The 22,542-nt window shown below is 42.5% G+C and overlaps 1 protein-coding gene across 1 annotated transcript in view; it reads left to right on the forward strand.

The window, feature by feature from the left end:
* The window catches only part of OTOG (otogelin), a 252,596-nt gene that overhangs the window by 143,066 nt on the left and 86,988 nt on the right, over positions 1 to 22,542 (forward strand). The window contains exons 27-32 of the mRNA XM_019519978.1: positions 4,568 to 4,687; positions 6,647 to 6,763; positions 8,562 to 8,718; positions 10,143 to 10,169; positions 11,835 to 12,002; positions 16,628 to 16,906. Of these exons, the coding sequence (XP_019375523.1) occupies positions 4,568 to 4,687; positions 6,647 to 6,763; positions 8,562 to 8,718; positions 10,143 to 10,169; positions 11,835 to 12,002; positions 16,628 to 16,906 (868 nt within the window). The remainder of the gene's footprint in view (positions 1 to 4,567; positions 4,688 to 6,646; positions 6,764 to 8,561; positions 8,719 to 10,142; positions 10,170 to 11,834; positions 12,003 to 16,627; positions 16,907 to 22,542) is intronic.

A 22,542-nucleotide genomic window follows, 5' to 3' on the forward strand; every position in this document is an offset into this window, starting at 1 on the left:
CTACTTCACGGTTAGGGCGGCTAGGAGCTGGAACCAACTTCCAAGGGAAGTGGTGCTGGCCCCTACCCTGGGGGTCTTTAAGAAGAGGCTGGATGCCTACCTGGCTGGACTCGTTTGAGTCCCGTTTCTCTTTTTGGGGTTTTTTGTTGTTCTCCTGCCCTGGCGGGGGGTCGGGCTAGAAGATCTACTAGGTCCCTTCCGACCCTTAATCTATGAATCTATGAAAAACTCCTATCCTGGTTCAGAGTCTAGTGGACCTAGAAAAAAGAAAACCAACATTCCCACAACACATTTACTGCTTAAGTTAATTGTACTAATTCTCTGACATTTACTGACCTTTACTGTCTTATTACTGAATTTGTGTGAAATAATAAATTAAGGAAAAGCCATTTAGTTTATATGGACCACAGTCTCTACTGTCAGAAATTAGAAGTTAGTGCAGCTGTACCAGTTGGCATGAACTATAGATCTAGTCCTCTTGTTTTTTAGGAAGGAAATAATTTTTTCTTGCACATCCTGGGTGCTGTTGCAATAAGGATAATAAAGGGATACACGTGTGATGCACATACAAACTGTTAAAAGAACATTACTAAGTATAAAATTCAAACATGTAAAAGTTGGTAATGTGAGAACCACATTTTCTATGAAGCCTTAGTTTAGACTGTAAGTATTATAATAAAGTCTTGAATTACAGGTTCACATGCTAATTCTTACATAAGGCCCCTGCCTCAATCAGTTCCAAAGATGGGTGGTGCTCACTGAATGAGTGCTTATTCAATATTTTGTTCATTCCTCATTAGTCAGTGATATAGCACATGCCTGTATTGAAATGCTGTATAGAAATGAGAATTATTAATATGTTCATGGACTTTTATAGCTCTTATCATTCTTATACCTGAGTACTTCATTGCTGTTGAGAGGCTGTTATCACAACCCTGTGAGGTGAGGAGGTAATATTGTAAGGACATTTTATAGATGAGGAACTCAGAAGCAGAGAATGAGGCCAGAAATGTCCATCAATTTAGAATATTGACTTTTAATTTTCTTTGGAACACAAGTTGTAATGGGAATGATTTGGACAATGACACCAGGAATCTCAGTATTCATGGAGAATTCCACAATAGCTCTGACCAAACACTACACCTCAGCTAGGGACAGACATTCAGAAGGCCTGAGCCTGAATTGATTCAATCTTTGCAGGTTAGTCTAACCTGGCTAGGTTAAATCACTCTGTAACTGCACAGACTTCCCGTCTGCACTGAAAAAATGCTGGCACATGCCTGCAGTGGCTCAGGCTAGAAGCTGGGGGTCACTAGAGCAGCCCTCCCCTTCCTTCCACAGAGCTGAGCAAAGGGGGGTGTGGCCAGGCCCCAGCAGAATGCTGTGATTAGGGAGGGGTCCCTCCCCTTGATAACAGAGCATTTATCAGTTATGTTATCAGTATTTAGCACCCCATCAGAAAACAAAGCCTCGCTCGTTAGTTCAACCTCTTCTTAAATACCCTTTTCCAAAGGAAGGAATGCAAGGACATTACCAATGGAGTTGTTGATTAGTTCCAAAAAGCCCTAAGTGGACACTGTCTTGTATGCCTTACACAGCATTAGCTAGCATACCACATGCTGGCTACGGTTCATGCTGTGGGAGAGAGGGGGAAGGGATCTCTGCTTAAGTAGTGGGGTTGGGGGGGAGGCACAAGGAAGCCAGCAGACCTTGCTGTGACTGCAAATCTCTGCTGGAGCTCCGGCCAGGCAGCAGAGGGGAAGGGTCAGCCCTGCTGTGGAGCAGAAAGCTGTGCCCAGCCCAGAGAGCATGCTGGGATGCTGGGGGTGTCTGGCTTATCTTAAAACAGCAAGGGGTCTGGGACAAACATTGCATAAACCGGTTTGAGTCAAATCAGTTAAGTCTGATACTCCATTGAACCTGGTTTATCTCAGACAGGTTTCAGCCATTTTCAACTGCTTTATGTGCACTGAATGTCTGTTCTGTTACAGGTTTAAACTAGTTTCTGATCACTTAAACTGCTTTATGTGTTAATGTCTGTCCCTAGCCCTCATGTCTGCAAGCACCAGCACCGAGTGCAGAACTCTACTAATAAAGATCCAAGTTTTTGCAATCTAAATGGAGTACCTTTATTGCACAGAGCTCTGTGCATGAAACATCTTTGCCCTGACTATTTTAGACAATGTAGCCTTATGTTGCACTTCTTATATTCTCAGCACAGCTCCCATTACCTTCAATTGCAGCTATGCATGTTTGGCACTTCTACAAATGGTACAGATAGCATCTAGCTCACTGGGGCAGCTTTATTCCCAGGAAAGTATACCTCAGTTATGATACACTTTCCAGCTTTTGTAACAGATGAAGCAAGTATCCTATAGATAGCACCTCCACTGAACAACCCTAATTGAACCAAAACAAGGCCATTCTATGCAAAGTATAGCAGGTGTCAGGTAGAAAACAATGGTGTACATATATTTAAGGACTGTGTCACAATACATACTGAAAAAAGTGAACTGCAACCTTAAATCCCTTCCCTCCTCACTGGTTCCTTGTTCTAGTTTTCTTGCCCAGCCCGTACCAGGTGTTCCCCATCCCCAGCTTCTCCAGTATCAGCATACCCTTTCTTGCTAGCTGCATCCTTCCCTAACTCCCAGTGTAGGTTCCTTGTCCAGCCAGTTACAATCCCTATCATGCATCTCAGTCCTAGTCTGCTTGCTTATCTCGTCAGCCTCCCCCATCACCCATTCCTGTTTTTCCAGTCATTACCTGCCAGCTTCGGGTGCCAAGTCTCCCCCCTCCTTGGGACCAGGGCACCTTGCATCAGTCTCTTCCCCCAGCCTTCTTTGCATACATAGCTCTGGTCTCTTTTGCATTTGAATCGGGCAGCTTCCTCCTCTGTGATGCTTATGCCCAAAGTGAAGTCACTGAGGCTAGGGACAGACATTCAAAAAGCCTGAGCCTGAATTGATTCAACCTTTGCATGTTAGTTTAACCAAGCTAGGCTAAACTTCTTTCCAACTACACAGACAATCCCTCTGGACTGAGGAAATTCAGGTACATGCCTGCAGTGCTTCAGGCTGGAAGTCGGGGGTGGGGGTGGGGGTGGGGATGCTAGAGCAGCTCTCCCTGCCCTTCCACAGAGCTAAACTGAGGGGGGCATGGCCAGGCCCCAGAAGGGCTCTGATTAGGGAAGGGTGTGAACCCTCACCCTGCCTGCAGTCTCACTCTTTTCCCCACTCTCTGCTCAAGGGGTAGGGATGTTGCCAGCCTGTAGCCCTGGTCTAGCACTCTGAGGCAAGGCAGTGGGGGGTGCAGTGCATGCATCTGTTGGCGATACAGAAATTTTCACTCTCCTTCCCTGCTTCTGTATACTGTCTGCAGCAAACTGACAGGCAAGCAAGCTGGAGGGGAGGGGGCAGCTCATAACACTGTTTATCACCCTTATCTCAGTGTTAATATACAGACTCCTCAGCAAAGGCAGAGGGGAGAGGGGAATTTGTGTTTAGCAGAGAGTGGTGAGGGGGAGGGAGGGGAGCAAACAGCTCTTCTAAAATGTTTCCAAGGAAGAACATTAAAGTACCTGTTGATTAGCTCCACAAAGTTTGTCTACCTTTGTCTCTCCCACAGAATGAACTATAGCCAGCATGTGGTCTGCTAGCTAATCCAGAGGTGTCTGCTAAGGCAGAGGGGTGGGGGGGGGGAATAATAGCTGTTTAGCACGGAGAAGGCAGACAGATGCAGAGGGAGGGGCCAGCCCTGATTTGGAGCAGAGAGCACTGCCCAGTCCAGAGAGTATGTTGTGATGCTGGGAGTGTCTGTTTTAACCAGCAAGGGGTCTGGGACAGACATTGCCTAAACCGGTTTAAGCCAAATCAGTTAACTCTGATTAAACCAAGTTTATCTCAAACCAGTTTCAGCTATTCTCAGACTGGTTTATGTGCACTAAACATCTGTTGTGTTACAGGTTTAAACCAGTTTCTGATCACTTAAACTGGTTTATGTGTAATGTCTGTTCCTAGCCTGAGAGTACAGGACCAATAGTTTCCCTTCTCCTGGGTCCAGTCTTTAGACCCTGACCAGTCACAGCAGCTTAGAAACTTCAGTTGCAGGACTTATTCTGAGACTGGAACGTACAAAATGCAAATAGATTGTTTAGGAAATTTAGCCACTAACATCTAAGAAGTCTACTGAACAACTTGAACTGCAGATTTTCAAAGGCAGATTTTCTGTATTTCATCAGAAAAGCAAAAAGCTCATCTCTGATATAAAGGACACACACTGTCAAGTTTCAAGTCCCTGCTCCAGAGATAACCATAATTTTTATCTTAAATGCCAAACCATTTTCTCCTAGTCTTGTTCTCAGAAATAGTGTTACCATTTTGGCTGAAATCTGAGGAAAAAAATTGTCTGAGACACGGAAAATTTCAGGCTAACATAAAAGTTTGGGAAAGCTACCAACCATGGAAAACAGGGTTTTATAATTCAAAGCAATTTTAATAATAGGTGTGGCCAGTAGTTCCACAGCAAATATATATATAATTTTAATGTATATTATATATCTTTTTAGGGTGAACTGACTGGATTATGTGGAAATTTTGACTTGAAAACAGTGAATGAAATGAGGACTCCAGAGAATTTTGACTTAACAAATGCACAAGAGTTTGGAAGTAGTTGGGCAGCTGTAGAGGTAAGTAATAATAAAAATGTATTTCTTAGTATCTCCTTGCTTGATTACACTATACAGTTTATCACTTTTGCACCCAGTGATCCCATGCTCTGAAAATCAGATTAGCTACAGGTAGTTCTTACAATATCTACAGATCATGTAGTTATAATACCTCTACACTGCAATAATAATAATAGAAGAAAAATAAATAGGCCACCTTTTGTAACAGATGTTACATCACTGTTGCATAGAAAATCAATGTGTGCTTTTCTGCTTATGCTTTATATATACTGCAGTTTTATGTGAAAATCAACATACTGTTCAAAGAGTAATAAAAACTTGCACAACTCTCTTGTACATGTCTGTCTCTTCACTAGGAAATCTGTAAATCAAAATTTCATTTATTTTCAATTTTCAGACACAGTAGATATATAAATATTTTGCTTGCATGATTTAATGTTGCATCTTTAGCTTAAGATGATGAACCATGATGAAGCTCCTAAGGTTGTTTTCAGAAGTCCATTGAGACATTTTTTTAAAGTAGGGGCTGATAATATATGGCCACTGGATCCAGCTCATGAAGCTGAAGAGCTTTGCCTCTCCTTGCACCAGCACTGGGGCTGGGCAGCAAAGAGTTGTGCCAGGGCTGGGCAGCTTCCAGCTGCTCTCATGCTAGTGCCACTGTTCCCCACCCTCCTGGCTCCAGTCCAGTGGGGGTGGGTCATGTTAGCGGGGGGGGGGAGGGCTTTTCCTGCACCTATGGTGAGACCACGCTGACAGGAGCTGCACCTGTGCTGCCACTGCCTCCTCATCCTACTACTCCTCGGCTGCAGTGTGGACACAGCTTCCACGTAAGAAGCTGTGCCAGGACCAAGCATTCATAAACTGTGTTTGCAATGCCACCGCTTCTCCCCCGCCTCTCTTAGCTGTGGAGAGGTGCAGTTTCAAGCTGATGGGGAGCTGCCGTGGGGCTGGACAAATTTCAGCTGTGGCTACACTGCAGCCAGGGTGGATAAGGGGGAGGTAGCAACAGCATGAATGAAGTTTGTAGGTACTGGCACAGCTCCCCACTGCTAGAAGCTGTGCCTGTGCCCCAGCTGGGAAGCTGGGGGGCAGGGGGTGTTGGGAGGGAGCAAGCTGGAAGAAGTATTGGTGGCATGGTACAGCTCCCAGCTGCCTGACTTGAGCATGGGCATGGGGAAAGTCCCCCTCCACTAATACAATGCTAAAACCATCCAGCCTGTGCTGGAATGGAGCTGAGTTGTTCTGACCCATGGCTTGTAAAGGTCACTGGCCCCTGCCTTAAAGTAAAAGCTTTAACTACAGAAAACAGGAAAATTCAGTATAAGTCACCTAATTCATGTCTGGATGACTTAAGTGAATAATTAACCCAGAGTTTATTCAGGCTGGCAGTCTTTAATTCAAGAGGGAAAAAAACATTTTTTTAAAACTGAATTTTCAGTGCTGTAAAGAATATTGACAGTGGGAATGATGTTTTCTGGCAGAACAGGGAAGAGCTGGCTTTACATCATCAGTGCAACTTATTGTTTACAACTGGAAAATATCCAACCATGAAAATGCAATAAGAGGGAAAATATTCTTTACATGTGCTGAAAAATTAAAAATTGAACTGTTTATTGCTATCTATTTGGTGGTGATCTCTCAGTCCTCTGCTTTTAGTAGCAGTTAAAGAATGAGGGTCTGGCCCTCTAAATCATGTGAGTACTCTTTATGATTTATGCAATTAATAAGGATTAAGAATTAAACCCAGCAACATCTACATATAATATCAGTGACTTAGCTTTTCCACTTTTTATCCAGAAAAGTAAAATGTTTTCCCATATTGCTTTTTATTTTTCAAATATACATATATTTTATTTCAACTTGATTTTTTTTGACATTGTGTTTTTGAAAGTTCAAATATTACAGCGATTCTGAAGCATGCTTTGGAATAGGTGATGATTTTCCTTTCTGGTTCAGTGTGTTGACAGCTCTGACATTCGTAATCCATGTAGTCTGAATCCACTTAGAGAGCCATTTGCCAAGAAGGAATGTGGGATACTGTTAAGCGAAACGTTTGAAGCTTGCCATCCAGTGGTGAGTAGTGATGACAAATAAAATGATATACAGTTATGTCTTCATGATTAAAAAGAAACTTTATTTTTCAACCTACACCAATTTATCTGCCATTCCTGTGTCATAACAGATTAGAATGAGAGAGAAAGCTTAGCCCATATCTTTCCATATTCTTAAACATCAGCAGTTAGTTGGATCTTACATAAGGCTCACATGTGCTCATAGTCAGTCTCCAATTCATCTGAACTTGTTCCATTAATTAGCCATGCTTTAGGGATCAATTGTTCTATTTTTACACAGAGCACTGCAGTTGTTCCTATTAATACAGATGAATTGAAGAGAGGGCCAAATCTATCTTTCTTTCTCATCCATCCACTGGGTACTTGTACATCAACATTACCTACTTGCTGGATTGTTTTATACAGGGAAATAGTAATATTCACCTATCTTGCACATTTTTTAGCCTATTTAAACAAATACAGCATATCCTGACAGTGTCAACACTGAAGACTTTTCTCCCAGAATAAGTTAAGTAGATTCTTTCACTCAAGTAATACCTGAGAATATAAATAAGCCATATATCTGGTTCTGAAAGTCGACAGATGCAGGCTGGGTTAGAGAAATAGGAGGAGTTATTTTGAGACGAAGTTTGAACACTGAAAAACCCCAAGATGTCCTGGAGTATTCAAGTCAAGGGACTACATGTGACCAGGGGCTTGCTTAAAGACCCCCGGTTTATCTTAGCTGTCAAGGTGTTAGATGGGGGGAAGACATGGAAAGTAGGTAGGCTCCAAATAAAGATCATAACATAATTTTACTTGGGAACAAATGTTGCAATTTTCTCCCTGTAATTTGCCCACTAGGTAAACAAGTAGTTGTAATCTTTATTAGCTCCTGAGTATCCTTCAAGTGTAGGCCTATATAGAGGGGCAAGAATTTCTTAGGGTGATATCTTTTATTGAACCAACTATGTAGAGTCCATTGTAATAATTCAGTTAAAAAAACCACTGCTAATTGTTTATTTTTCTTTTAAAATTGATTGCATACCACCAGGCTTCATGACAATCACAGCATCATTTATATGAATTTTTTTAAACACTGAGAAATCAAGGTTTATCAGTAGTTTTACCATATGCTTTATTATTTATTAAATGACTTGTGCAGTTAATGGTTATTAACAAACTTGTTAGGTTTATTTATCTACAGTTAATTTATAATTTAGTTTAATTTCTTAGTCTTTAATATTTTTAACTTACTACAATTTAAACATGACAACCATTGTTCTATCTCCTACTTCAAGACAACATGTAGTAGGAGATAGATGACTATTACACAGAGGTCTTACTAAATGGATTCTTATATATAATATACTTTAATTATAATGCTTAAAACTGGACAGGTCTCTTCTGATTATGATGATGAAATAGTTTGCTTTTCATTTTATACAAATACATAAAGTAATGGGAGTGTAATTGGTAGAGTGGTTAAGGTGTCTTTCTGTCTCTGAAGTTGTGAGATCAGTCTCTTCTGTGGACCCATGAAAGGCTACCCCCAGTTCACATTAACTGCATATGGGTACCTGGTCATTTGGACTTGGGAACTGTTCCCTTCAATGGTATTGGCTACAGACAATGGTGTGCCTTAACCACAAGTTTCCTGATGGATTGGTAGGCCTTGGTGGGCCCTTGATGTAAAATAATAGTCCTCATAAGCTTTTAAAATCTTACATGGTAAATTGTCAAGTACTTACAGATTTGCATTGAAATTACTGTTGTCAGAATCTATCTGAATTATTTTACAATAAGATTTATCTTTTCAGGTTGATGTCACCTGGTTTTATTCAAACTGCTTAACAGACACATGTGGCTGTAACCAAGGAGGTGATTGTGAATGTTTCTGTACGAGTGTATCGGCATACGCACATCAGTGCTGTCAGCATGGAGTCACAGTAGACTGGAGATCCCCCAGAGTGTGCCGTAAGTGCTACCTACCCAGCCATTGACCATCCGTATATCAGATCTAATCTTGAAAAAATAACCAAATTGGAGTCAGCTGAGCATAGCCCTTGTACATTTTACTCTTCAGGGAAGGGATCTGTTGGATGGAACTCCCAGCTCCAGCTGTTCCTGGGTATCTAGAGAAAATAGTCCACATAGCCCACTGTTTGGTCCATATGGATTTGCACTGTATGTTGAGCCACTTGTCATTTCCATATTTGTAGGTAACACATCCACATTTTCTTCCTTTCCCATGGTGTGAATGGAAGTGTGGAGTTCCTTGTACGGGGTATGTAGAGCCCCACTCAAACTGCTGACAAAAAACCACTTTGGCAGAATGTGATTGTAGCATACTCCTATTCCAAATACTATGATTTTAGGTTCAACAGAATAGAGAATGTGCCCAGTAATTCATAGAGCAAATCTTGTCTCTTTGTTCCAGGAGCTTTAAAATCTTATATGACTTAGAAAACAGTTCTTTATCTTCTTTGTTCAAGACAACGTAGAGGAAGTGAAGGATTAGAGTGTTTTAAGGAAGTACAAATCAGAACGTAAAAATAGTGCTTTACTATTAGTCATTAGCTTCACAGTAGGGCCAGGAGGCTCATACTGAAAGTATGGGAAAAAGGGGACAGGGAATTACCACACATCAGTTGCTCTGTAGTAATTTCTTGTGTGCATGCTGTTAACCCGTGGCAGGTAAAAGCTAACCCATGGTAATTTAGCACTTTAATTGGGAAGTTAGCTGGTATAGATTAACTTTTTTACTACAGGTTAAGTGCATGCACATGGAAAGTTACTGTGGAGCAGCTGATATGGCAAATCCCTGCTCCCTTTTATTTCATGGTAACATGTTTTCATGTCTATATAAGGCCTGAGATAAAGGCCTTATCATACAATACCTAGTTTAAATGCATAGTTTGGGACACCCCATGTCTTGTAGAGCTGATAGGGAAAGGTGGACAAATGATAAGAGGAAGAATTATTCCTATTTTGGAGATGGAGAATGAAAGCACAGAGAAACTGAGTACCTTGCCTGAAGTGATATATTAAGAAAGCTGTGCATAACTTCTGACATTATATGTTATAAATGATATGCTACTATTTTAATGTCATCAAGGAAGATTGCCAAGCTCAGTGTGGACCACTAGAGGTCACAAATAGACAATTTTATGTGTTTGCAATAGCTGTGTGCTAAGTAGAGTTCAGAGGTTACTGCATTTTGCTAAAATATTTTGCTAATTTGTTTGAAAATAAATAAAAAGTCTGTGCACAATCTAACTGTTGGCCTTTTGTTTTGGATTGATTTTGTCTTTACCTTCATTAAGTAGGTTAAATGAAAACTTGTTTAAATTTCAGATTTGCTAAATATCTAAGTATGTTTTTTCATTTATATTTTTTAGCTTATGACTGTGAATATTTTAATAAAGGTAAGTCATCTAAGGGTTGGCAAGACATCAAGAAATGTATTGTTACTCTGTATTAACTGTTATAATTTTGAATAAAAGAAGCAACTTTGGATTCAGATTCCTGATAAGAGAAGAAAGTTGCAATTACTTTATATTTTTAAAGTTCATGTTACTATATTGCAAGCATGCCTTGCTTTTCCAATATTCACTTATCTTGGAATATACTTTATACTGAACCAAAGTTTGCTTCAATAATGCATAACTAATTTGCAGTTTTTATAAATGTCTGGGTCAGGTATAAATGGCTTTTCATTAAGAAATAAATACCATATTTTACCTGATAATTGCCTAGGGCATTCTTATACTTTAAAATTGATACTTGATTGTTAAATGATCTAGTCTCCCATGTGTATTTTGTTGGGTAACCTCAAGAGGGAGCTTTCTATCAAGATGTGTGGTGTTTAAATATTAGTGTCTAAGTCAATTTGAGGTGAAAATTTCAATGTTCAAAATACCTTTTAAATCTGGTTACTGAACCCATGTTAAAGTCTTTTTCTTTAGGATAGGCTGTAATATTGGGCTTTGCATTGCACTCAGAATTATGCAGTTTTAATCACAGCTATTACATTGAGATTTGGAGCATTTTTCTTTAAGGCACACAGTCATGGCACGGGATCCTGTAGGAGGGCCGTGATCTCCCCAAGGCCTCCTTCCCGTGCCAAGTTGGCCCAAAGGGCACCCTCGATTCTTGCCCACTATGTCTTTGATGATAAAATATGTAATAGGGAGGCTGCCTTTATGTCATCTTGGATACGGTCTTGCTGTACTCTCTGACCCTGGGGGCTCTTGGACCCCTTGTGGGTCCTGTTCTACAAAGGGTGTTTTGGGGCACCGTAGCTTTATGGGCTATGTGTGGCTCCAACCCCCCCTTTACCATGCCCCAAGCCTTGCAGATGAAACTGACGTTGTTTGATCTGGGCCTTGTTACAATTTGGCCCCCTTGTCCTCCCTGGGCTCTCTGTGGCCCTGTCTCGCACTGCGCCCTCTCTGGTGCCCGGGGTCCCCACACTGCCGTGGGTCCCCTGTGAGGCCTCCTCCATCCCCCAATAGCCTCACCCAAGCCACCGGTGTTTTATACAACAATAAACAAAACACAGGCCCCTGGGCTGTAACATAAACTCAAGCTGCTCAGCTATATCCTCAGACATACCCTGCCAGGGAATGCTCTGTCCCTTAACAGTATCTGAAGCTGCTCATGAAGACAGGCCTCTCCTCTTTGCTTGCTCTGGGAGAGCTCCTTTCCCCTTAGCTGTTGGCTGTGAACTGATCTCCTGGTCTCAGCCCTGGGGTTTATATGTGGGCCAGGCCCTGCCTCCTTCCAGTCAGCAGACCTCCAGCAGGTGTGGGCTGCTAGCTCCCTCTGGTTGCCCTGGTAACCAGCAGCTGGGGCTCCTCACTCACTGCTAGGGCTCTTTCCCTAGCAGTTTCCACTCTTTATAGGAGCAGGGCACCTAAGTGCTCTGCGACACACACCCATTGTAGTTAAGCAAATGGAGCCTGGATTTATTTTGTAGTCTGAAACTGTTGTTTAATTTGTCCCTATGTTATTGACCATAACAATATGTGAGAGAGTAACTAGTCATGATACTCAGTATAAAAGGTAATTGTGGCTTCTCTTTTTGTCAGCTCTGGGGAAGGGTCCCTACAAACTGGTCAGCTACTTGGATGAAGAAATTACAATGGCAGCCAAACTGATTGGTGGTTATGTTTTCCCAATGAGAGCAGAAGATTTTGTTCCTGGAGATGCAATGAGCTTTATGCTGACTTCAGGATTATATAAACCTAAGGCACATGGTAAATTTGCTGTAACATGAAAAATAAGTGAGAAGCTTAACAAAAGTGAAGTGTGTTTTGAAAATGCAGAACAGATTCAATCCTTGGATGTAAGTCTGTGTCTGAGCATAGAATTGGGTCATAACCATCTTTTTTACAGCTCTCAGCAGTTACTAAATATTAGGAGTGTGCGAAATGGGCCATATTCAATTTGGATTTCAATTAATTGATTTAGATCACTGTCCCCAATTCAATTCGGCCAAATCCAGATCTGAAGATTTGATGCTTATTCGGAGAATCAGCGATTTGGCCATAGACACAGCTTTAAATGTTTTTTCTACATACCTTGAGATACCAGGCACGGCCCATGATGGTGGGGTGGATGGAGCATCCTGCAGGAGCATGGGGATCGCCCCGCTTGTTTGGCAGCAAACCTGGAAGTACTTCCGGTTCACTTCCGGATCTGCTAGGGGCCCCCCCTGAGCCCTCCTGACTTGATGATTGGCTGCAGGGGGACCCTAGATATCTCCCCAGACCCAGGAGACACCAGTCGCAGAGCCGGGGAGGGTGCAGGGGGGTCCCCCAGTACGCTCCCCAGCGGATCTGGAAGCGTACTGGAAGTGCTTCTGGTTCACTTCTGGGTCTGCTGCCGAGCGCGCTGGGCAGCACCTCATGCTCCTGTGGGACGCTTTATTGCAGCATTCATGAGCCACCTGGTACCTTGAGGTATGCAGAAAAAACACTTAAAGCTATGTCTCTAGCTGAATTGCTGAATCTTTCCGAGTCTCTCTGAATCGATTCGGAGAGTTCTGATTGAATATGGAGAGATTAAAGGGTCCTCTGATTTGATTTGGATTCAGAGATTCAGCTGTAGAATTGGGTTGACTCTCTGCTGAATCAGATTAGGGACTGAAGCTTCGCACAGCCCTAGTAGAAACATCTTTGTTTAACCATGCCTGACAAATTTTTGTCTAACCAGCTGTTTACAACTTCCAGTGGCAAAGATTTTATAACTTCCACAGTTCATGGTTTCAAGCGCTTAAACGTCCTTCTAACTTAGTTCTTAATATCTAATCAGCATTTATCTTGTTTTAGTTTGAGTTTCTTGTCCCATTCCCTTTGAACTCAGAGAAAAATTGATCACCTTACTTTTTATAACAGCAAAAGTATTTGAAGGCTGCTAACAAATCCTGTGGATTTTCTCTTTTCTAGACTAGATAACACCAGTTGTTCCAGTTTTTCCTCATGCCATTTTTCCAGTTTGTCTACCTTTTTCGTAAAGTGTGGTGTTCAAAATTGGACTCTGTACTCCAAATAAGTTTTGATCCATGTTGAACAGAGTGAAAAACTCCCCTCTTTCCAGGACTGCTATTTGCAGTCTTTGTAGTGATATCACATTGTTGACTTTTATATAAATTTGTGATGCACTATCACTCTAGGTCCTTTTCTCCAGTACTGTAGCCTGCATGATGATTCTTCATTATATAGTTCTGTGTTTGAGTCTTTTGTAATTGTACCACTTTGTACTTGTCCTTACGGCACTTCATTTGTCGTGTTTAATTCAGAGCAAATGATGGAAACCCTATGTGATAATTTCTCCCAGTTTTACATTAAGCCATTGATGACAACTGTTTGAGTTGGATTATCCAATCAGTTATGTACCTGCCTTATAATAGTTTCAAATAGACCATATTTCCTTAGCTAACTTATAAGAACGTGAGCGTCATAAGTACTTTCTGCACATTAACTCACCATAAATTTCTGACCTTGTGCATCAGATCCCTAGACAGCCTGAAGACAGAGCTTCTGCATGTGTTGCCTACAATGAAGCAGTGCTCCCTAACCACTGTCTTTGTGGAGTGAAAATATGGGCCATGTAAATAGACTGAGAAAATGGCAGGACTGTAACTACTGATTCTTTCAGAAGCACAAAATGACCCCAAACCACATATAGGAAACCAAAATTTTCCCCTTTTGTCTACATTGTCACCCTGGCCTTGCCCAGCCACGGTAACAATGTAGAGGCTTAGTCCTTTCAAAACTCCTCTCTGAAGCAGTTAAGTCTCTTAGGTACCTCCCTATTTTATCTTCTGCCAGTCTTCAGACTAATGCAGCTAACCATCTCTATACAGGCAACCCCCACTTAGCGCTCTTAATTGGTTCCCAAAAAACTGAGCATTAAGTGGAACTGTGCTAAATGAAACCCATTTCCCCATAAGAATTAATGTAAGTAGAAATTAATTAGTTACTGCCTGCCCCACCACTGCCTCTCCCCATTTTCCCCACCCACCTGCCACTACTCCAGCCCAACGTACCAGCTCGGGCCTGTGCTGCTGCTGCCCCACTCTGGGTCCCTGCTGGTCCTGGCCCTGGGCACTGGCACAGGTCCCACGCTCATGCCTGGCCCGACCTTGCTGCTTCTCAGTACAGCTGCCTCTCCTCACCCCCCTTGCCAGCCTGCCGGTCTCTCTGGCCTCACTTGCCAGCCCGGGCACTGGCACTAATGCTGCCCCGCTCTGGGCACCGGCCCCTGCCACTGGGCACCAGTGTGGGCCCCACACTCCTGATGCCCCACTCTGGGTGCCGGCCCTGGCCCTGGGCACCAGCGCAGGCCCCGCACTACTTGCCTCTGTTGCCACTGCTTCTCCCCACCTCCTCACCTGCTCCAGCCCAGGCATCGGTGCTCCTGCCACCCTGCTCTGGTGGCAGGCTTCCACTGGCCCCACACACCAGCGCAGGCCCCATGCTTCTGCCCCCCACCCTGGGTGTGGGCCCCTGCCGGCCCTGGCCCCGGGCACCAGCTTGGGTCCCACGGTCCTCCCCTATTTTGCAGCTGCTTGTCTCCACCCCCCACCCCCAAATTCCTCTGCTCTGGCAACATATGCCAGCCTGGGCCCACACTTCTGCTGTCCCACCCTTGGCCCTCATGCTTGCCCGCCCACTGACTCATCTTCCACTCACTGCTGCTGCTCCCACTTCTCCCTGCCTGCCCGCCTGCAGAAACTCCAATTCCACTGAGTGCTATAGTGAAACAGAAACCACGTTAAGCTGGGGTTGCCTGTACTCATGATTTGGGAAGAGAGGTTCCTCACAAATAGAACTTCCACAATTCAGAAGATCATTTAGCAGCCTGTAACTTAGTCACCTGGAACTGGATGAATTGATAATATCTATAAAATACTTATGTACAGCATCATCATGCTTATAGTGTACATTTCTCATTATTATAGCTCTATAGACTGTAGCTGCTCCTTAGTTTATATTTAGTATTTCAAAGCAGATATTATATCATATCCCAGAAAAATAAATATATTTTGTTAGCGTCAAAGAAGAGATGAAAGAAGATCAGGAGATTTTGGTAATAAAGATACTGGTATAGACAGAAGAGGTGTCACATACATTATAAGCCTACCTGCTCCAGCTAGTAAGGGGAAGAGACACTGTTGCACTCCATTCTATTGTTCAAATAAATGTTGTCATGCTTGGAAAATAAGTTGATCTTCCAGAAATTTGGTACAGAGCATGATAGAACATCTGTTTAATGGAGATTATTTGTTCTCTATGCAGTATTTTAAAAGAAATAGTATCCTGTCCTGAGGGGATAGTTGATTTTACAGTAGTTTTATGGTTACTTTAAAGAGAATACCACAGTTTACAGGAAAATAAAATGAAGTAATACTGTGAGCAACAGATGCCTGTAACATGCTCTAGTTCTTCTACCCATATACTGAATGGTACCTTATTCAGCAAATGGTACCAAAGTAATTTGCTTTAAGTCAGTGAGACTGCTTTAGGGGTAAGGTATTGGCCTGGGTAAGGTTGCCAGAACTGAGCCCTTACTGGAACAAAGACATTTTCCAAATCTGTTGTTAACATTATTTGTTCTGGGGCTTGGCTAGAAAACTGAATTCTTGGAAGCTCCAAAGCATGACCCTGCAAGTGGAATGCAGAATGCACTTCAGTATGTTATTTTTATAAAAGTAATTGAGCTTTTGAGCTCTAACTTCCAAATGAGCAAGTGTAACTTCCTAAAATTAGGTAGATGTTATTTTCAATTTTGGATTAAAATTATGCCTAACAAAGGTACTGAAGAGCTATTATATTTATTAGTTAGACTTCTTCACCTTCATATTGACAAGTACACTAGAAGTGTAGCTAGAAATGTGGGGACCCAGGGCTGCAGTGTCAAGCATTGAAGACTGGGCAGGGTGGAAACAGTAATGAGTACCTTACCTTCTGGTGCAGGTGGCATTTCAACTTCTGTGGCGCATCCTCCCTAAACCTGGGCTGCTTCTACAGCAGCAGCAGTTGGACAGGCTCCCCAAGGGCTGCTCTGCTATAGCCCCTCTAAGTCTATAACCCCCTAGAGCTAATGCCTAGCTCACCATCCCAGTTATGCTCCTGAAGTACCCTATCGTACAAAGAATAACTTTCTGTCCAAAGGGCAGTTTTGGAGATAGAGGAATCCAGTGTGAATGAGGCTTTTTCAGTATTTGTGTTTATAAAAATGCACATTTAAAATATTTTCTAAACTGGCATATCTTCATTCCTATTGGGTAGTAGTGACTTGAGTGATGTTACTTCAGAGATGAATCTGTGCCACCATACCTAGTCTAGCAAATAATATTATGATATGTATTTTTCAGATCCCAACTTAGTTTCATTTGAAACAGCTGACAGACCAAATTATTTCCTTCATTTGGCTCCTAATGATACCCTGATTCTTTCCAAATGGGAACAAAGTGAAGAGTTCCACAATAGATCCACATTTGCTATCCACAAGGACACTTGGCTTCCAGGTTACAGTGCCTTTGAGTCATTTGCAAAGCCAGGATTCTTCATCCACATTTCAGCTTCTGCAGTTGAACTTCTCAAGTACCATCATTCAGAAGAATTCAGACTCTCTACCCTTTTTAAACTTGTTGGTAGGTACTTAAGTATATTATGAACTATAATTTTATTCTTGAACTATGTTTGAAAGTGTGTTCTTTCAACCAATTCTGACCTAATTTTCATCAATCAGAGGAAATGATTTAGCTTGTTCATTCCAGTTTAAATTGATAATACAGTAAAGGCCACATTAGCTGGCACCTTACAAACTGGCATGCTCTATTAACCAGCATGCTGGCTTGTAAGGTAAAAGTGAAACTGGAAGTGCCCATCGTGGCACTTCTGGTTTTGCCGAGCCCCCACAGCCCGGGGCATAGCAGCCTGCATGTGGTCCCCCCTTTCTGTCCCCCGGCACACTGGGAGGGGTGGCAGAGCACCAGACACGGCAGGAGAGGCGGCGGCCCAAACAGGCAAAGACGCCTGTTCGGGCCTCTTAGGTAACCAGCATATTTGGTTATCAGGCATCCCCCATTTCCCATGGGTGCCAGATAATAAAGCTTTTGCTGTAGTAGAATATACATTGATATAGCAGAGAACTGACAATCTGATACATCTTTCTTGCTGCTACAAATTAGAAATAATTTAATTTTATTTAATGGAATTATATTAGTATAAAACTGGTGTAAGAAAGAGGGTCTGAAATGTCTTTTGACATTATAAACAATGGGAGGAAAAATAAGTTGAAATTTAAAGAAGGATGTTGAAAGATAATGACAATAATTGGAAAGCTTATTTTACCTTCGAATAGCTTTAGCATAAATTTAACGTTTTGTAACATACTATACAAATTATTTCAGAGAAAGTCATAATTGTTATGGAGAGACTGATATACAGAGCAGGGTGCAATAAATCTCAGATAGACATGTAGCAAAGTGAAGATGCACTAATGTGAGGGTGATATGGAGAAAAAGCAAGATTTTTTTTCCTTTCTATTTCCTTTTAGCCCTAGGAATTTTCTTATTTCAGTTTTGCATAAAGATTCCTGAATAGATTTTGTGGATGACAGGACTCAAACATTATAGTATGAGTGGAAAAATAATCTGAATCAGTGCATACGAGATTATAAAGAAAACAAAAATATTCCAAAACTTTTTTCTGCAGAAAACTTTGACCATCTTAAAAAAAAAAAAAAAAAAAAAAAAAAAAAAAAAAAAAAAAGAGCAAAAGTTGTTTGGCTTTTTTTTTTAAATGAGACTCTAACGTTTTGAGGAAAACAGATTACACTATTTTAATTTGTTGATAACTATTTTCAGTCAGAAGATTTCTGACGAACCCTGAAAGTCTGGGTATAATATGGAAGGGGGATCAATGTCTCTCTCATGTGTATAAGTTATGGAACAGGAAAGAATTTATTCCATTTTGGTTTTGCTTCTCTGCTGAATGTATGATGAGCCATTTCTACTGGTTATCCTCAATGGGAGTCCTTGAGGGAACTATTTGGAATCATCTGTGTGCTTTTTGTATGCAAACCTTTGTCCCATCACACACCTATACAATTTATTCAGACTCCGAGTAATAACCTGTAAAGGTGCCTATGACTGGAGAAGGTTCATATGCATAAAAGTCCTGCTTTGAATCCAGAGCTTTGGTCCAGGCCATTACTACTACTATAATTGCGACTACTTAGCTTTAGCTTTAGCTTTAGATGTTCCTGTGCCCCAAAGAGGCTCAGGGTAGCTTACAATAAAAAAAAAAGATATGTGCATACAATGATTTTACTCCCATGGAATTTAGAAATAAAGGAAGCAGCACATAAAGCTGAAAGAGAATTTCTCTGACTCTTTACCACCCTTCCATTCCCCAAAGATTATTTTAACTAATAAATGCTACATTCTCCTCAGAAGTTATGTATTGGTCACTTAAACTTTAAACTTCAGATAGAAATAAAATTAAAGACAAAAGTGATACTGTAGCCAAACATTTTAAGCATAATGTTCCTTATTTTTGGAGGTGTTGAACCACCTAAAATTCCACTATAGCCATTAGGAGTTATGCAGCAAGGGAAGTTTAGGTTAGATATTAGGAAAAATGTTCTCACTAGGAGGGTAGGAAAGCACTGGAACAGGTTACCCAGAGAGGTGGTGGACTCTCCATCCTTGTAGGTTTTTAAGACCTGACTAGAAAAAAGCCTTAGCTGAGATGATCTAGTTGGGGATGGTGCAGCTTTGAGCTGGGGTTGGGCTAGATGATCTCCTGAGGTTCCTTCCAACACTAATTTTCTATGATTCTATGATAATTAGTTTTCTTGATAATCAGGCCTGATTTCGTTTTTCACTTATTTGTACTCTGCAAGCTAGACTGTAGGTTTGCATGACATGGCAGTAGCCCCTTACCAATTAATAGATTGTTGGTGTGTTGGGCCAATTGCTCCTGAAGTTTTGTGGTCTAGTGCACAAGTTGTTGTGAAGAGTGTCTGCCCTGTGAATGTGTAGAGCTGCTTGGAGAAATAAAAAGTTTGTGCACATGGATATACTGTCCACCCCAAATAGTCATATAAATATCCCATGAGCCCCATGGAGCTAATGCGTGTGAGAGAAGAGTTGAATATGTTGCCAGCATAACAGATTTACAGGGAGAAACTCTACTTCTTTCCCTCTGTGATTGCCATACAGAATGGAAAATCCTTTCCACAGTGGGGCATGTCTCTCAGTCCCTGAACAGATCATTCCATTTCAGAGGGATCAAGCCAGGTTACTGAATGTGGTTCACATAACTAGGGTGACCATATTTCTTGAGTCTCAAAACAGGAAAACTTAAAAGTGTTGGTGGGAGGGTTACATAAGTGTTTCCTTTTCAAAGGTTGTCGGGAATCCTGGAGCACTGTTCTCTTGCCCTTTCTGGTGCTTTTAGCTGTCTCTGAACTTCAGTCTCAGCTGAGCATAGTGGAGGATGAAAAGGAGTGTGAAAGTGAGCTGAGCAGTTAGACAGTTACCCAGGAAGCACGTCTCTCACTTTTTAGCACAGTGCTCAGTCTACTACATCACAGGTCAGGCTTTATCCAGCATTTCTTTTGAAGCTGAATTTTAGGTAGCCAAGAGAGGGAGATATGTAAAGGCAAGAAGAATAAAGCAAGCATTCATTCTAGTGAATGTGTGGCTCAAGTAGATGTTGGTTGCACTGGAAAGAGCAGGTCCTGGGCTCTTCTAGTGGGACAGCAACTCCCCTCCTGCTCTTTATCCATTTTATTCAGTGGAACCAATGCAAAGCACTGTGGCTCAGCTTTAAGGGGAGGACTGAAGAAGTGATGCAACAATGCTTAAACTGTGGTTTCATTTTCTGACTGCTGTCATGGGCTGGGAAGGCCAAAAGATGCAGGTTCAAACTTCCTCTATGTGAGGTAGAAGTCTAGAAGCTGAGTCTTCCACTTTCTGGGAGAATGTCCTAACCACTCTGCTATTGCAGTTAAAGCATGGGAGTCCCCTCTGCCTCATTTTTGCCAGGACAGAATTATGGGACTTATGTTCAAGTACCTTTCTGGCCAGAGAACAGCCTACTGTGCAGGGTCAGTAACTTTGTGGGCATTTAAGGATCCAGACTACACATGGAGTAGGTTCGCAAACTGCATATATGTAAAAAATGGCAGTTTTCAAGCTGCCATTTGGATATGGAAAGCAAAACAGGATTCTACCCGTACTGTACTTGACAATGCTGTGAAACTATTTTAATCTCTGTTCTGCAGGCACAGATAAAACTAGGATATGGTGCTAAATGACTGATACCAAAGAGGAAAGTAGGGTAGATATGCACCTTTGTAGACTAATTAAGATATATATAGAGCACAAGCTTTTGTGAACCCAAGTTCATGTCATCAGATGCTGTGACCAAAGATATTAGGAGCAGATTTTGAGAATTAAAGGGTGTCCAAAGGCAAAAAATTTCTATGTGATATTATGGGTTGAGAAGATGAGTATGAGTGGGTGTGTCTACATGTGCATTAGGTCTGGGAGCAGTTTATTTGCAAGTAAACTACTATGAGTAAACACTTCTGGGAAGGTGTCTACATGTCCAGGGAAGCAGGAGCAGGTTTGCTGCTAATGGCAGCAAACTGCTCCCACTTCCTGGGGCCCTGTAATGGGCCCCTACAGCCACTGGGAGGAGCTCTAAACTCCCCTTGGATGTTAGCCCAGTGGCTGGCAGGGAGCACTGGGCTAGGAGACAGCCGTCTCCTGGCCGGTGCTGGGACATTGCTCCCTGCCCCGGGGGGTGGAGGATGCCTGCTGCTAGGGTTGGGACAATGTCCCTCTTCTCCAGCAGTAGGGAGCTCCTGGCCCCAGCTCCCCGATCGGGGGCAGGGGACTTGGAAGGAGCTTCAGGGGAGGGGCAGGTCCCAGCCTCCTGCTCTGATCTGCCAGTGGGGCAGCTAACAATGAGCCCCCAGCTGGGTGGGGATTCCCCGCCTAGCCAGGTGCTAACTCTTAGCTGCCCCACAGGTGGATCATGGCATGGGGCTGGGAATTGCCCCTCCCCTGCAGCTCTTTCCAAGCCCCATGCCTTGATTGCCTGATTGGCCAGGACAGTTCCCTGCTTCTGCTCTGCAATCTCAGGGCAAGGGCTGGAGAGTCTGTTCCCTGCCCAGCTCTGCAGTCATGGAGCTGGGCAGGAGACAAGCTCCCCAGCCCACACCAACAGGAAGCTTCCAGCCCCTGCTTCATGATTGGAGATCAAGGGTTGGAAGATCCTTATCTCCCAGCCCAAGCTCCGCAGTTGTGGGACCAGCGGTGGGAGATCCTTATAAGGATGAGGAGATATGGATTTCCCAGTGCTGGCCCTGCAACCGAGGAGATAAGGATCTCCCAGTCCTCTGCTGCTGGGCAGGGGGACATAGTCCCCACCCAGACTCTGGTGGCAGAAGCAATCTCTCGCCCCCTGCTCTAAGGCTGACTGGGAGCAGAGTTGCTTCTGGTCAGGTGTCTATATGAGTGTTACTGCACAGTAACTAATCACAAGTAAATTGGCTACTTTCATTTGCAGGTAGCAAAATTACTTGTGATCACAGCAGTTTACTGTGCAATAAGCCTGTGCGCATGTAGATGTGCCCACTTACTGCGCAGTAAACTGCTCTATGTAAAGTGTCTCGTGTGGATGTGCCCAGTGAGTTGTTAGTGGGAGAAGAAGAGTAGTGAGAAGAGGAGATGGAGGAGAGGATAACAGAGCTAGAGGAGAAAGAAGAAGTGACTGGAGACTTGGGAGCAGGAGGAAGGGACCACAATACATCATAAGAAAGAGAATGAGAGAACAAAGATTGCATGTTATTCAAAATTATGTTGAGTGGAAAACAAGCTGGAAAAGACAAGAAATGATGAAAAAGTAGGAAAAAAATAAAGTTTAAAGGAAAAACCAAATGCAAGGGATGCAACATAAACTAGGTACATTTGTATATATTTAAAAGTAGATGCAAAGTGATAAAATAAATACTCTGGTTGATATTTAAAAAATGTGCTGCAACAGACATTAATTTAAGAACAAAATCAGGAGATAAGCAGGAAAACTGTTCCAGGGTACATAGATTTCATAGACATTAGGGCTGGAAGGGACCTCGGAAGATCGAGCCCAGCCCCACACCCAAAGGGCAGGAAGTCAGCTGGGGTCATAGGATCCCAGCAAGATAAGCATCCAATTTGCTCTTGAAGGTGTTCAATGTAGGTGCTTGAACCACCTCCGATGGCAGGCT

Source organism: Gavialis gangeticus, unplaced genomic scaffold, assembly GCF_001723915.1.
Source record: "Gavialis gangeticus isolate Ggan-Ray unplaced genomic scaffold, GavGan_comp1, whole genome shotgun sequence".
In the NCBI taxonomy this organism is placed as follows: Eukaryota; Metazoa; Chordata; order Crocodylia; family Gavialidae; genus Gavialis; species Gavialis gangeticus.